The sequence below is a fragment of the Carassius auratus genome, chromosome 35 (assembly GCF_003368295.1).
Source record: "Carassius auratus strain Wakin chromosome 35, ASM336829v1, whole genome shotgun sequence".
Taxonomy (NCBI): domain Eukaryota; kingdom Metazoa; phylum Chordata; class Actinopteri; order Cypriniformes; family Cyprinidae; genus Carassius; species Carassius auratus.
In genome coordinates this window covers 11,315,085-11,327,693 of record NC_039277.1, presented here as the reverse complement: position 1 = coordinate 11,327,693, position 12,609 = coordinate 11,315,085, and the positions used below count along the sequence as shown (strand labels likewise).

At 36.2% G+C, this 12,609-nt stretch overlaps 1 protein-coding gene across 2 annotated transcripts in view; it reads left to right on the top strand.

Moving 5' to 3' along the window:
- LOC113054386 (roundabout homolog 2-like) overlaps positions 1-3,874 on the top strand; it is an 89,546-nt gene extending 85,672 nt beyond the window's left edge. The window contains exons 5-7 of one of the 2 annotated variants that reach the window (XM_026219913.1): positions 5-143; positions 1,025-1,152; positions 2,421-3,874. In XM_026219913.1, coding sequence (XP_026075698.1) covers positions 5-143; positions 1,025-1,152; positions 2,421-2,569 — 416 coding nt within the window. In that variant the 3' untranslated portion in view covers positions 2,570-3,874. The remainder of the gene's footprint in view (positions 1-4; positions 144-1,024; positions 1,153-2,420) is intronic. The other variant, XM_026219914.1, reaches the window with a different exon arrangement.
- The last annotated feature ends 8,735 nt before the right edge of the window (positions 3,875-12,609 follow it).

Genomic DNA, 12,609 nt, shown 5'->3' with positions numbered 1-12,609 from the left:
GTAGAGCGGCCCATGTTTGTACGCAGACCTGTGAATCAGGTGGTCCTTGCCGATGACACAGTGGATTTTCAGTGTGAGGTTCAAGGAGACCCCACTCCTACCATACGCTGGAGGAAAGAGGAAGGAGAACTGCCTCGGGGAAGGTGAGATCAGTCACAAGCAATAAAACGGTGGCTAGAAATAATACCACAAACAATAATTTTAATGTATTATCATTACTTAATATATGGAATTGATTTTAAATTGATTTATAATTTAAAAGAAGCAAACTTCCCGTCACTACTGGTGATCCAAAAACCGATGCATACGGTTCTTGATTCGAGAACGAGTCTGTTGTTCGTTATCTGGCTCGACTCGGTGTTCATCTTCAGTTCTCTCTTCACAGCAGTTCAGTCAGTGTACTGTTTGAGTACATGAATTACTCCGGGATATTGGTTGGTTTGAACTCAGATGGAGTGTCAGTCACGTTAAAAAGTTAACAGCTTAAGTCATTTGTGGATTAATGCTTATTGGAGATGCGAACCGTTTAAAACGATTCAGTTCGATTTGGTGAACACATGATGTCACATGGACTACTCTGAGGATGTTTTTCTCACCTTTCTGGACATGGACAGACAGTAGACCGTACACACAGCTTCAATGGAGGGACTGAGAGCTCTCGGACTAAATCTAAAATATCTTAAACTGTGTTCCGAAGATGAACGGAGATCTCACAGGTTTGGAACGAAATGAGGGTCATGAGAGTTATGAGAGTTATCAATGACATAATTTTCATTTTTGGGTGAACTAACCCTTTAATATATTTTTATTTAATATTTGTATTAATTATGTTGGCAAATAATGTAAATGAAAGTTAAATATATGTATATAAAAGTAAAAATCTCATTACACACTGTTAGCAGCAGCACTGAAGTTATAATCCAATATAGCAAAACTTTGCTGATACACCTGGCAAAGAATAGTGGGACTGTTTATAGACAAAAACTAGACCATAACATTGTTGTGTGTGTGTGTTTCCTGGCAGGTTTGAGATCCGTGCCGACAACAGTCTACGTCTTACTCAGGTAAAAGCTGAAGATGAGGGCTCGTACACCTGTTTATCGGAGAACAGCGTGGGCAAAGCCGAAGCATCCGGAACACTTCAGGTCCACGGTGAGCTACAACAACTGTGCAGATGCACAAATGCTGCTTAGCTCAGTAACTCTCTCTCAAACACACACATGCACATACACGTCCACACAGCAGCACATTTGACAGATTCAACAATAATTCTATTATATTCTTCTCTCTGACTTTAGCATTTTTCTCACACACACTGAACCGAGTCTGAATTGTATTAGCCCCGAACCCACACACACATGCTGGCCTTGCATTTTGCTGATTACAGGAGTGAAGTGCTATGGCAACAGTCATTTATTTAAAGCTGCCAGATGCAATTAACATAATTCCATCTGGTTAGAAGCACATTTTGCTTCATAAAACATGACTGTGGGCTTGGGAACATGCACGCATTAAGAACATTCCACACACTTAATAGATGTTTATAGCAGCACACTTGCTGTGAATGATTTCACCTGACAGCTGATGGAAGATGTTTCAACGTGGGAGTGAAACTGAAATATTAGTACAGCTTTGTAGAAACATTGTAGGCTTCAATGTCAGACAGAAGGAATCTATAACACGAGTTCATTCTTGTTCATATCATGTTGGAATTAGCGTAGTTTTGAGTTTTTCCAACTGCGAAACTGCACGTTTTTGTCAAAACTTTTGTCAAAATTACTAGTTGTTATTTTGCTTTAAAAAGACTCGACTTCTTCACTTTTTGTTTATTTTAATATCACGTAGAAACAACCAAAATGGCTGTATAATTGAGTTGAAAATACTTAAAAGAATCTATATTTTTGTTATAATCATTGTTGTTTAGAGTGTGCTTTGATCAAGATGTTGAACAAAATTTTTTAATAAAATAGCTAGTAAAATATTAAATAAATAAATATTATATTAACATATTAAAGTATTTATAGTAAGTATTGTCTCTATATCTGGAAGTGTTTTTAAACAAAGTCCATCAGCCACAAAGTGCACATGCATCTTTTTTTTAGTGTTGTCATAGAAACAAATATTTTTGTGAGTCCCAAGGATGTCAACAGCTCAGAGTCATCTGGTAATTATGGTAATTCCAACATGACATGGACAAAACATAATTTAGAGTTTCTCTCATCACTTCCTCCTCATCTCCTTTTCCTGTCGCTGCCTCCCGTTGTTGTTGTTTCATCCTACTTGTGTTTCATTAATCACTCAAGACTATTTTTTTTCTTTCATGTTCTAAATACAAATCAAAATCCAACTTTCCAGTTCACTCATCTCATTTTTATCCATTTTTTTGTCTCTCTCTCTCTCCACCCTCACCTCCATTATAGTGGGCCCATCTCGTAAGTACCATTCCATTTCATTTCTCTGCATGTGTGTGGTTGTGCGTCAGGTTTTGGAGGTTGTAATTGCTTGTGACAGGGTTAAGACCCTGTGCTGGCCATACATTTGTGCCAAAGTCTTCCGCATAAAAGGATGATTCAAAAATACGACAATTTTTATTTATTCACCCTCGTGTCATGTTGTGTCCTTCTTCTGCAAATCACAAAAGAAGGCATTTTGAAGAAACTGTTTCTGTCCATTCAATGAAAATCAGTGTGGTCCAAAACAACACTGAAACGTATTTACTTTCATTGTATGGAAAAAATTAAATCTGTTGTAGTTTGCAGAATTAAGAACTTTATACAGGTTTGGAATAATTACGGAATTCTGTTTTGGTTGAAATATCCCTCTACATACAAAAGTAATGAGTTTCTATTCTAGTGCAGCTCATTAACTTTGAGCAGTGATACTGGTTTTCTGTTAAAAATGGCATCGAAAATGCAGTCTTTTGACTGCTGTGGATGTTCTTTACTGAGGAGAGTTACAAAAGGTCATTATCTAGCGCAGTGCAGGAGTGACCTCAGTCCTTTCACTCCAGACAGTGAGAAAAGCATGATCAGATTACAGACACTGAATAAGAGGTCCTCTGCTCCGAAGCTTTGAACATTACCACTGTAGTACCCATAATGCATTAGTGGATGTAAGATCTAGAAGATCTGAGGGATCTGGAACTGATTTTTTCCACAATGGTTTTGTGCTGTGTGGGCCAGTCAGTTAGCTAGAACAACTCCATATTGTCAGAAGAAACCTCTTGTGTTTGGCTTTGAAGCCCTGCACTAAGCCCACAATCGTTTTACCCTTAAAAGTGTTCATAAATAGCATAAAATGAACACTCTCACTTTGGGCTTTTTTAGAAATTGAATTGTATGCCCCTTGCTTTGTTTTTCTTGCGAGAGCTGTATTTAACTCAAGGCACAATGAGGAGTACAGATATGTTATTTCTGTCAAGGAAAAACACTGCTTTTTCACAAGGGGGAACAACTGATGCTGACAGGGCACTTCAGTGTTAGCCAGACAGACAGACAGAATGAAAGAAAGGCAAGCAACGGGTAAAAGGAAACCGTTCCCTGCAGGGTGGAAGTTGTCATACAGCCCGGCTTGGGTCTTTGGTGCTTTTCTTTTTTCTTTTGTTAGTTGTGTCTTGTATGAATTACTAAATGGAAGTGTTTTTTTTTTTGTTGTTTTTTGTTTTTTAAGCCTGACATAAAATATACAAAACCTAGTGAGCTGCCCACCTATACACAACGTTTTTAAGCAAAGAAATCCATGTCAAAGCTGTTAAAAACAGTACCTTAAAACCCATCTCTTGCATCTTTATTTGGCCCTCTAACTTTAGCACTCACTATTCTTATTCTACGTTTAAGCTAACAGAGACTTGTTATAGCACTTATATATCACTGATCTTTTGTTGTTTTTGATTGCTTCTATTGTCCTCATTTGTCGCTTTGGATAAAAGCGTCTGCTAAATGACTAAATGTAAATGTAATGTAAATGTACCTAAAGGAATAATTTATTGCTCAGAGGTTTGTTATGAATAGCTCAAGGCAAGTCCTTAAAAAAAAAAAAAAAAAAAAAAAATTATATATATATATATATATATATATATATATGTGTAAATATTTCCAGTTTTTGGAATATCTGTAAAGAATTCAATGATTGGGAATCAGTTTAGTATAGGGGCCAATTCTCACTATTAACTAGTTGCTTATTCGCATGCATATTACTAGCATATTGGCTGTTTTATTAGTACATATAAAGAACATATTTTGCATGACCATATTCTACATCCCAAATCCTACCCAATACCTAAACTTAACAAATACAGTACTAACTGTTAGTAAGCAGTGATTAGGATTTTATTGAGACAAAAGTCATAGTTAATAGTAAGTTAATAGAGAACTGGATCCTAAAATAAAGTGTGACTGATGAATTCATAAAAAAATCCAAAATGCTGGAGATTTATGCAAGCATCTCAATTTGCTCTACGTTTAATTTCATTGATAAGAAGCAACTTTTTAAGCAATCTTGTTTTGTTCATACTTCATGTCTTTCATGCCTACCAAGGCTGCATTTATTTGAGCAAAAATACAGTAAGAATAGTAGTTTAGTGCTATTATTATAATTCTAATATTAAAATTAATAGAATTTAAGTTGGCGTTTCTGTTTCCTATTTTATTACAGTGTATATTAAAATGTAATTTATTCATTTGTTAGGAAATGCTGGATTTTCAGCAGCTATTACTCCATACTTCAGTGTCACATGATCCTTCAGAAATCATTCGAATATGCTGATCTGGTGCTCAAATAATACAATTCTTATTATTATCAATGTTGAAAATATTGAGAAATGCTGTTTAATAGTTGTTTTTTTTTGGATTCAGTAATAAATATAATAGAACAGCATTTTTTTTTGCATCAATGTAAAAGTCTTTCACTTTTGATCAATTGAACATGTCCTTGTTTTAAAAAAAGTATTAATTTCTTTTCTTTTTTTAAAGTATTAATTTCTTCTGAACGGTAGTGTACAAGGCAATCCCAGAAAGCATTGCAATTAGCATTTCAAAGTTTATTTTATCCAGTACTGGATAATATCAATATAATAATTGAATCTAATTGAAAATAAAATAGTTAATATTTGTTTCAATGTGATTTCTGTATGCCTATTAGAGCGTCAAGTTGTAAGCAACATGTTATTGTAAGTCTATTGAAATCAACTTGTGTTTTTCACACATTCTTAAAAGCAGATGCCGATGTAGACAGTGAAAAGCTAGATTTTGGGTTTTGCAACAGTTATAAAATGAACTTTTCTAGGCTTCTAAGCCAGATAAGTGTGTCAGAACATTCTGTATTCAGTGGAAAAGCCATGCGTTTAATACACACCGGGTTAGATTAGTCAGACTTTGTGTGAGGGAGAAACCAGAAGAGATTCTGTCTTCTTTCCACTAAAGATGATGGATTAGTTTCATCATTTGCACAGCGTCGTGAAATAATCCATGGCATGTTTCCTCAACTGCCCTCTTTATTTGCATGTCTAAGAGCTGAGACAATAAATATGAAATAAACCCATGTAGCAGCGATTTACGCCAGATTAATCCCGATGCACTGAAACGCTTCTTCAACTGTGCTCATTTTAAGCTGTCCAAAAAAAGTGGGTTCTATTCCAAACTCTGACAGGACTGATTTTAACCCATGCATGTTACTGGATCCTCAAGGGGGAGTATTTAAAACAGCACAAGCTCTCTGAGTAACCACATTTAAGCAGATGACGTTAGTGTTTTTAATTATGCAGTAAATATACAGTTTATGAATTTGGCAGGTATTGCCAGACAGAAACGGCTGCTCAGCTAGGCATTGTAAACATGTGCCCTGTATTGGTGTAGATAACCTGCAATGCTGTAAAGCGTTTAATCGGTTACACTCTAAAGATTGTATTAATTGCATGTAGGGGGTTTTAATTGCAGTGCTGAGCACTGAAGCATGGCCCTCCCACACTTTCTGTCTGCATGACTGTTCGACGCTGACAACTGCCTGTCATGGCGAGTCTCTCTGGGGATAGACGCAGTGTTTGAAGACACATTTTTTTGGCGATGAATCTGCATACGAGTTTGTGGCTGTGTATTCACTAACCACTAACTCTCCCAAAGGGAGTGTGAGGGGGTTGGATCCTTGCACGTGGTATGACTTGGGAGAAAATGAAGTTCCATGAATAATTTTCTAGCTTCAGCACTTTTGTTTAGCCTGTGTGAGTGGCTGACACTTCTGACCTGTCTCTACCCAGCCAGCCAGTGTGGCACCTTCACAGCTCTGTCTACTGCTATTCCGTCAAATACACCATCTGTGATACTTCCAGGAAGAGATGTCCAGAAAGACTTATAGATATCTTAACAGATGGTATTCTATCTATAATTTGGAATAGTTGTAGTTGATTTTATGGCTGAGCATGTGTTTTTTTCTCCATAGCTAACTTTAGAAGATAAATAAATGTTTATCTATGATAATGATTTAATAATAAATAAAAATGGAAAATATATTATTATAGTAGCAGTAGTAGTAGTAAAGATTTTTTTATGTTATTGTTTGTATCATCTGTGACATTTTGAGGAAGATACTTGGATTAGAGTTAAACTAGGAAGTTACAGGTGACAGAATTTTTATCCCTGGCAATAATATTAACAACCAAATTGATATTATTTTGTAAAGAGTGTTATAAGTATTATTTTTGTTAACATTGTTGTTAACATTTATTATTAATATTATTACACTTTTGATTAATTTATTGTGCCCTTAAAGTATGAATTTCATCGATATATATATATATATATATATATATATATATATATATATATATGTGTGTGTGTGTGTGTGTGTGTGTGTGTGTGTATTTATATATATGTATAAATATGCACAGTACACACACATGTATTATGTAAACACAAACTTTTATTTGGGTGTGTCTCACACACACACACACACACACATATATTCATTTGCAAACTTATTATTTTTATTATATGAATTTATTTGGCCCATATTTCAAAGGGCTGGAATTCTCATCCACTTGCTTTGTTTTTGAAAATCATGGCCTGTTTGGTGCTGGTAGAGGCATTATGTATTTTTTAAATCCTTTCCCTAAATCTTCTCCCTGTCATACCACATTAGCATGCATATGACACCTCCATTCTCTCCAAACGCCATGCTGTTTCTGTAACATTCTTTTAACTGGTAATTATTTATCACAGCCTAAGGCACATTATGTTATTTGCTTTCACTTTTTGTTGCTACATATTTTTAGAGTGAAATCTCTTGAGACAGCGTGTTTCAGTAACATCTCATTTTCTACATATATTCATTTTTTTTTTAAAATATATTTAGAGAGAGAGGAATCATAAGTTTCATAGTATTACATATCATTAAGTCAATATTTCAGGCCTTGCATCAGCCCAGGTTAGAAATACAGTCCGTAATGCAAAGGGAATGGGAAATTGGTATCATTACCTCTCCAGTTGCTTTGAGGTCTCTCTAGACTAGTGTTCTAAATTAAAGTGACAATGGATGTGTTTCAGATTTGACCTCCAATGTCAGTAATATGGATCCTGCTTGACCTCTTGACAGCAACCTCAATGACCCCTGTGGCCAAGCTCCCTATTGGGCCTTGTTCTGTTTCAACATGCATGTCGCCTCCAAGCTGTGGTGCAGCCTACGCTCAACGACTCTATGAGAAAAAGCCAGCAGGCAGGCAGGGAGCCAATCAGAAAATTGATCTGAGACAGCTGCATTGATGCAGATTGCATCTTTTGGATTGTATTAGACTTTTGTGATGAAAAAGACAAAAATAAATAGAAAAGGGAGAGACTAAGTCAGTGGTGGGGTGAAATAAAAGAGTGACTGAAGTAAAATGTGAGACAAGAAGTAGAATGTGAGACAAATAGAGTTCAGTTTGTTAGGCGCATTAGTAAGGAAGGTACAAATGCTATCAGCCCTTCGGCTTGATGAATTAGTGGGAAATTTAAGGTGAGCTAAAGGAGAAAGAACTTCCTGAGTATAAATGCATGTTGTCAGAGCTGACGCGTCACTCTAATCGTGTGTGAAACACCAGAAAACAAATTGCACAGGATTGGGAAGGAGGATGCGAAATCAATTAGCCGGTGAAGGTTAAAGGTGACAGCATTGCACATTCACAGGCACCTGATAAAGGGCAATAGCACGGAAATAATCAATACCCATCAGCCCAGCCGTGCTCCGACAACTGAAGGCCAATCATCACTTTAGTTTATATTCCACCATCGCTGCTACAAATTCCAAACCCCATCTATCATGCAGCTTCATTTACTAATAGGGGAACTAATATTACTAAAGTATCAGGCTTGGGCACAGTTAAAATTGGAAGAATTGGCTTCCTTTCAATTGTTGAGTGAGAATTTGAATTGAAATGGGCAAACCTCATAGAAAGCTGAATTGAAATGACAGAAAATGGAATACACTGAACATCCATCCATTCACCTACACCAAAACAAACCAAAAAAAAATGATAAGTGGGAAAATTCTTTGAGTACAACCAATTGACTAGTTAGTCGTAACTCTTTTGGGTTCATCTGACCTCATTCAGGGACATTTCTTGTGCATGAAAACAGTTATTAGGGCCCGAGCACCGAGGTGCGAGGACCCTCTTGTATCTGCTTTGTTTTTTATTAGGGCCCGAGCACCGATGGTGTGAGGACCCTCTTGGAATTGCTCCGTTTATTATTATTATTAGGGCCCGAGCACCGATGGTGTGAGGACCCTATTGGAATTGCTCCGTTTATTAGGGCCCGAGCACCGATGGTGTGAGGACCCTCTTGGAATTGCTCCGTTTATTATTATTCTTATTAGGGCCCGAGCACCGATGGTGTGAGGACCCTCTTGGAATTGCTCCGTTTATTATTATTATTATTATTATTATTATTATTATTAGGGCTCAAGCCTGGAGGGCGAGAGCCCTATTGTTTTCCTTAGGATTATTTTTTTTTTTTTTTTTCTTTATTCTTCTAATTTTTTTCTAAGGTTTCGGGGGCTTTTGGGGTCCTTAACATGCTCAAAAACTCTTGAAAATTGGCACACACCTTGGAACCTGCGGCCATTAGGGCCGGGCAGAGTCTGATACACGGGCGTGGCACAGGGGCTCTACAGCGCCCCCTGTAGTACCGAGGGCCATATATCATGCATACTTGCACGCATAGATATGAAACTTGGTACATATATATAACTCATCAAACCAAACAACTTTCACACTGCATGTCATAAGCTCCGCCCAACAGGAAGTTGGCTATTTAGGGTTTTATGAAAAACACATGCTCTGGAATTTGATATACTCCTCTGAGGAACTCCACCCGTTCACCACAAAACTCGGTGAACACGATCTCAAGACATTGGGGATGCTAAATTGCGAAGAGATTTTTGATATCTCGAATGGTTTGCCCGTGGCGAGGCGTTGAAATTATGGCGAGAAATGAGAAACAGGAAATGTATAATAACATCCACATACATTTCCTGATTTTGATCAAACTTAATTGGTTTGTTCATTGTATGATACCGATCGTATATATGTGACTATTAGGAGTCAAAGTTATAGCGCCACCAACTGGCAGCAGGAAGTGAATCATTTTCATAACGCTTTGAATTCAGCATCTTATTTTTACTTGATTTGCTTCAAACTTCATCAGAATAATGACAAAACACAGCCGAAGAAAATCTGTCGTGGGGATATTTATATCTAATATAGTGTTGCCATGGCAACGTGTCAAACTTGAATGTTCTGTTCTGGTGATTTTTAGGCAGATAACTAGCTCAGATTTACATGAAACTCGAAACAGATATCAGTATTAAAGATAGCTAGACCATGGCAAAAGCTTTTAAAAGGGCGTGGAAGAGGCACTCTATAGCGCCACCTTTTGTCAAAAGTGGGGGGGTTAGTTTTAGCTACAGACACCAAACTTGGTACATAAATTGTTCTTATCAAGACAGACAACTTTCTAATTCGCAGTCATAAGCTACGACCAACAGGAAGTTGGCTATTTTGACTTGAATATGGATTTTGGGGAATTTTCTTTTGTGAATTAATGCATACTCCTCCCAGGGGAAGTACACTATACACACCAAACTTTGTCTACATTAAGAAAAAACATTGAGGAACTTAAATTGCGAATGAATTTTGGATAGCTTGAACGGTTTTGTCGTGGTGATTTTTTGAAATAACAGTAAAAAGTGAAACATTAATCATCTTGTATTTTTAAATTGCAGTTTCCAAACCTTTAAAAAACATTTTTCATTTAGAAAACCAGTGATTCTGAGGAAATATGCATAGTTTCATGACTTTACAGCACTGTATGATTAAAAGAAAATTAAAAAACTGTCAGACATCTGATCTCACTCTGTCACTCTGTGTGATGAATGTGTGTGTGCTGACTGTGTGTGTGTGTGTGTGTGTGTGTGTGTGTGAGTGGGGGAGAGGTGTGAGGTGTAAGGTGAGTGGCAGACAAGACAGGGAGAGAGAGAGGGACTTAAACATCTCTTTAATCACAAGAAAAAAATATTATTTTAAATTGTAATTTTTTTGTTGTTGTTGCTAATTGTGCTGTTTTCATTACAGCTTAAGAAATATCTTAGGCCTTATCCTTTTCTGACAGTTTCAGGGATTAAAAAAAATCTAAAAATACTTATTTTAGCTGCAAATAATAATTTCAAACTCATTTGATACTGACCTCTGACACCCTGTGACATGACATTTATTTGAATTTACATAATCTCAACGATGTAACAGTAAAACTGTTCAGCTCACAGATGAAGACGAAGCTGTGATGCAAGCAGAACTATTTCACAAATGCTTAAAGGTTAATGAAATCATAACAAAACACTTTTAAATTATTTAAGGATTTGGTAACACTTTAAAATAATGTCTCAATTGTTAACATTAGTAAATGCATTGGTAACACTTCATAATAGTTGCACTCCTAGCTAAGCATTAGTAAATAGCCAGTTCATGCTTTATATATCCTTCTCCCAAAATTAATATTTTAGTAAGCATTTTATAAATACAGCTATAATTAAATTGTTCATAGTTTATATGCACATTTATTTTGAGGAGATTAAAGGCTGTTATCTTCCAAAATAAAAAATAAATAAAAAAATAAAAATAAACAAACACAGAACTAAAAAGGGAATCATTAATTAAATTTCCAAACATTTCAAAGCATTTTTTCATACAGATATCAAATCATTCTGAGGAAATATGCATAGTTTCACGACTTTACAACACTGTATGGACAACAGAAGATTTAAAAACTGTCAGACTTCTTAACTGACATGATCTCACTCTGGCCACTCTGTCTGTGTGAGGGAAGGGAGGGGGAGAGGGAGGGGGAGTGTGAGGGGGTTGGTGACTGACTGCATTTTTGGTGACTGACAGTGTGTGTGGATTGTAGGAAGGGGAGGTGCTATCTGGCAGAGAGAGAGACAGGGAGAGAGAGACCTAATCATCTCTTTAATCATCAGGGGGAAAAAAAATCAGTATTTTCAATGTTTATTGTTTTTGTTGTTGCTAATGGTGGTGTTTTTTCCTTTCATTACAGGTTAAGAAATCTCTTAGGCCTTATCCTTTTCTGACAGTTTTAGGGATTTAAAAACATCCTAAGAATCCTTATTTGTGTTGCAAATAATAATTTCAAACTCATTTGATACTGACCTATGACAACCTGTGACGTGACATGACATTTATTAATATCATGGATGTAACAGTAAAACTATTCAACTGACAGATAAAGCTGCAATGCAAGCAAAACTATTTCACAAATGCTTATAGGTCATTAAAATCATTACAAAACACTAATAAATTATTTAAGGATTTGGTAACACTGTAAAATAATGTCTAATTTGTTAACATTAGTAAATGCATTGGTAACACTTTATAATAACTGCACTCATTAGCTAAGCATTAGTAAATAGTTAATGATTATAAAGCCTTTTCCCTTAATAATAGTCATTATTAAGCAGTAATACATCTATAAATAAATTGTTCTTGGTTTAAAAGCACATATATTACAAAATAGATTAAAGTCTCGGTTGTCTTATAAAATAAATGAATAAACACAACCCAGTTTGATTCAGAATTCAGAAATATTTATTTCGAGATGCAATAAAAGGAAACTGTACACTTGAATAGCTTTTGAGCGATTATTGAAGGATTAGCATCACCTCCTCTTGTACGATGGTTTGAGGAATATATCTTCCAGATAGTACCGCCGCTCCCTATATGCATAGTATGCAGTTTTCGTAGGGCACCAACTCCCAGAGGGGGCACCATCCCAGTTGCTCAAAAAAAAAAAAAAAAAAAACATGCGCCATTCTCCCATCTGTGCTCGCGACCGCTCACACCTCATGTTTGCGGCTGAATGTTCGTAATTGATGGATGGACATCTATGCCTGGGTATAGGACATCAGCAATCAGGCACAGAGAAAAGAAAACTAAAGAAAAAAAAAACAGGCATAAAGTTGTCTTGACATTGGACATTCGAGAGTCTCAAATTTAGGGCCGGTCTCTAAAGTTACATGTGATATTGTTATACACTTTTCTAACGTCAGTAGCATTTGAAGAGAATGACTTAC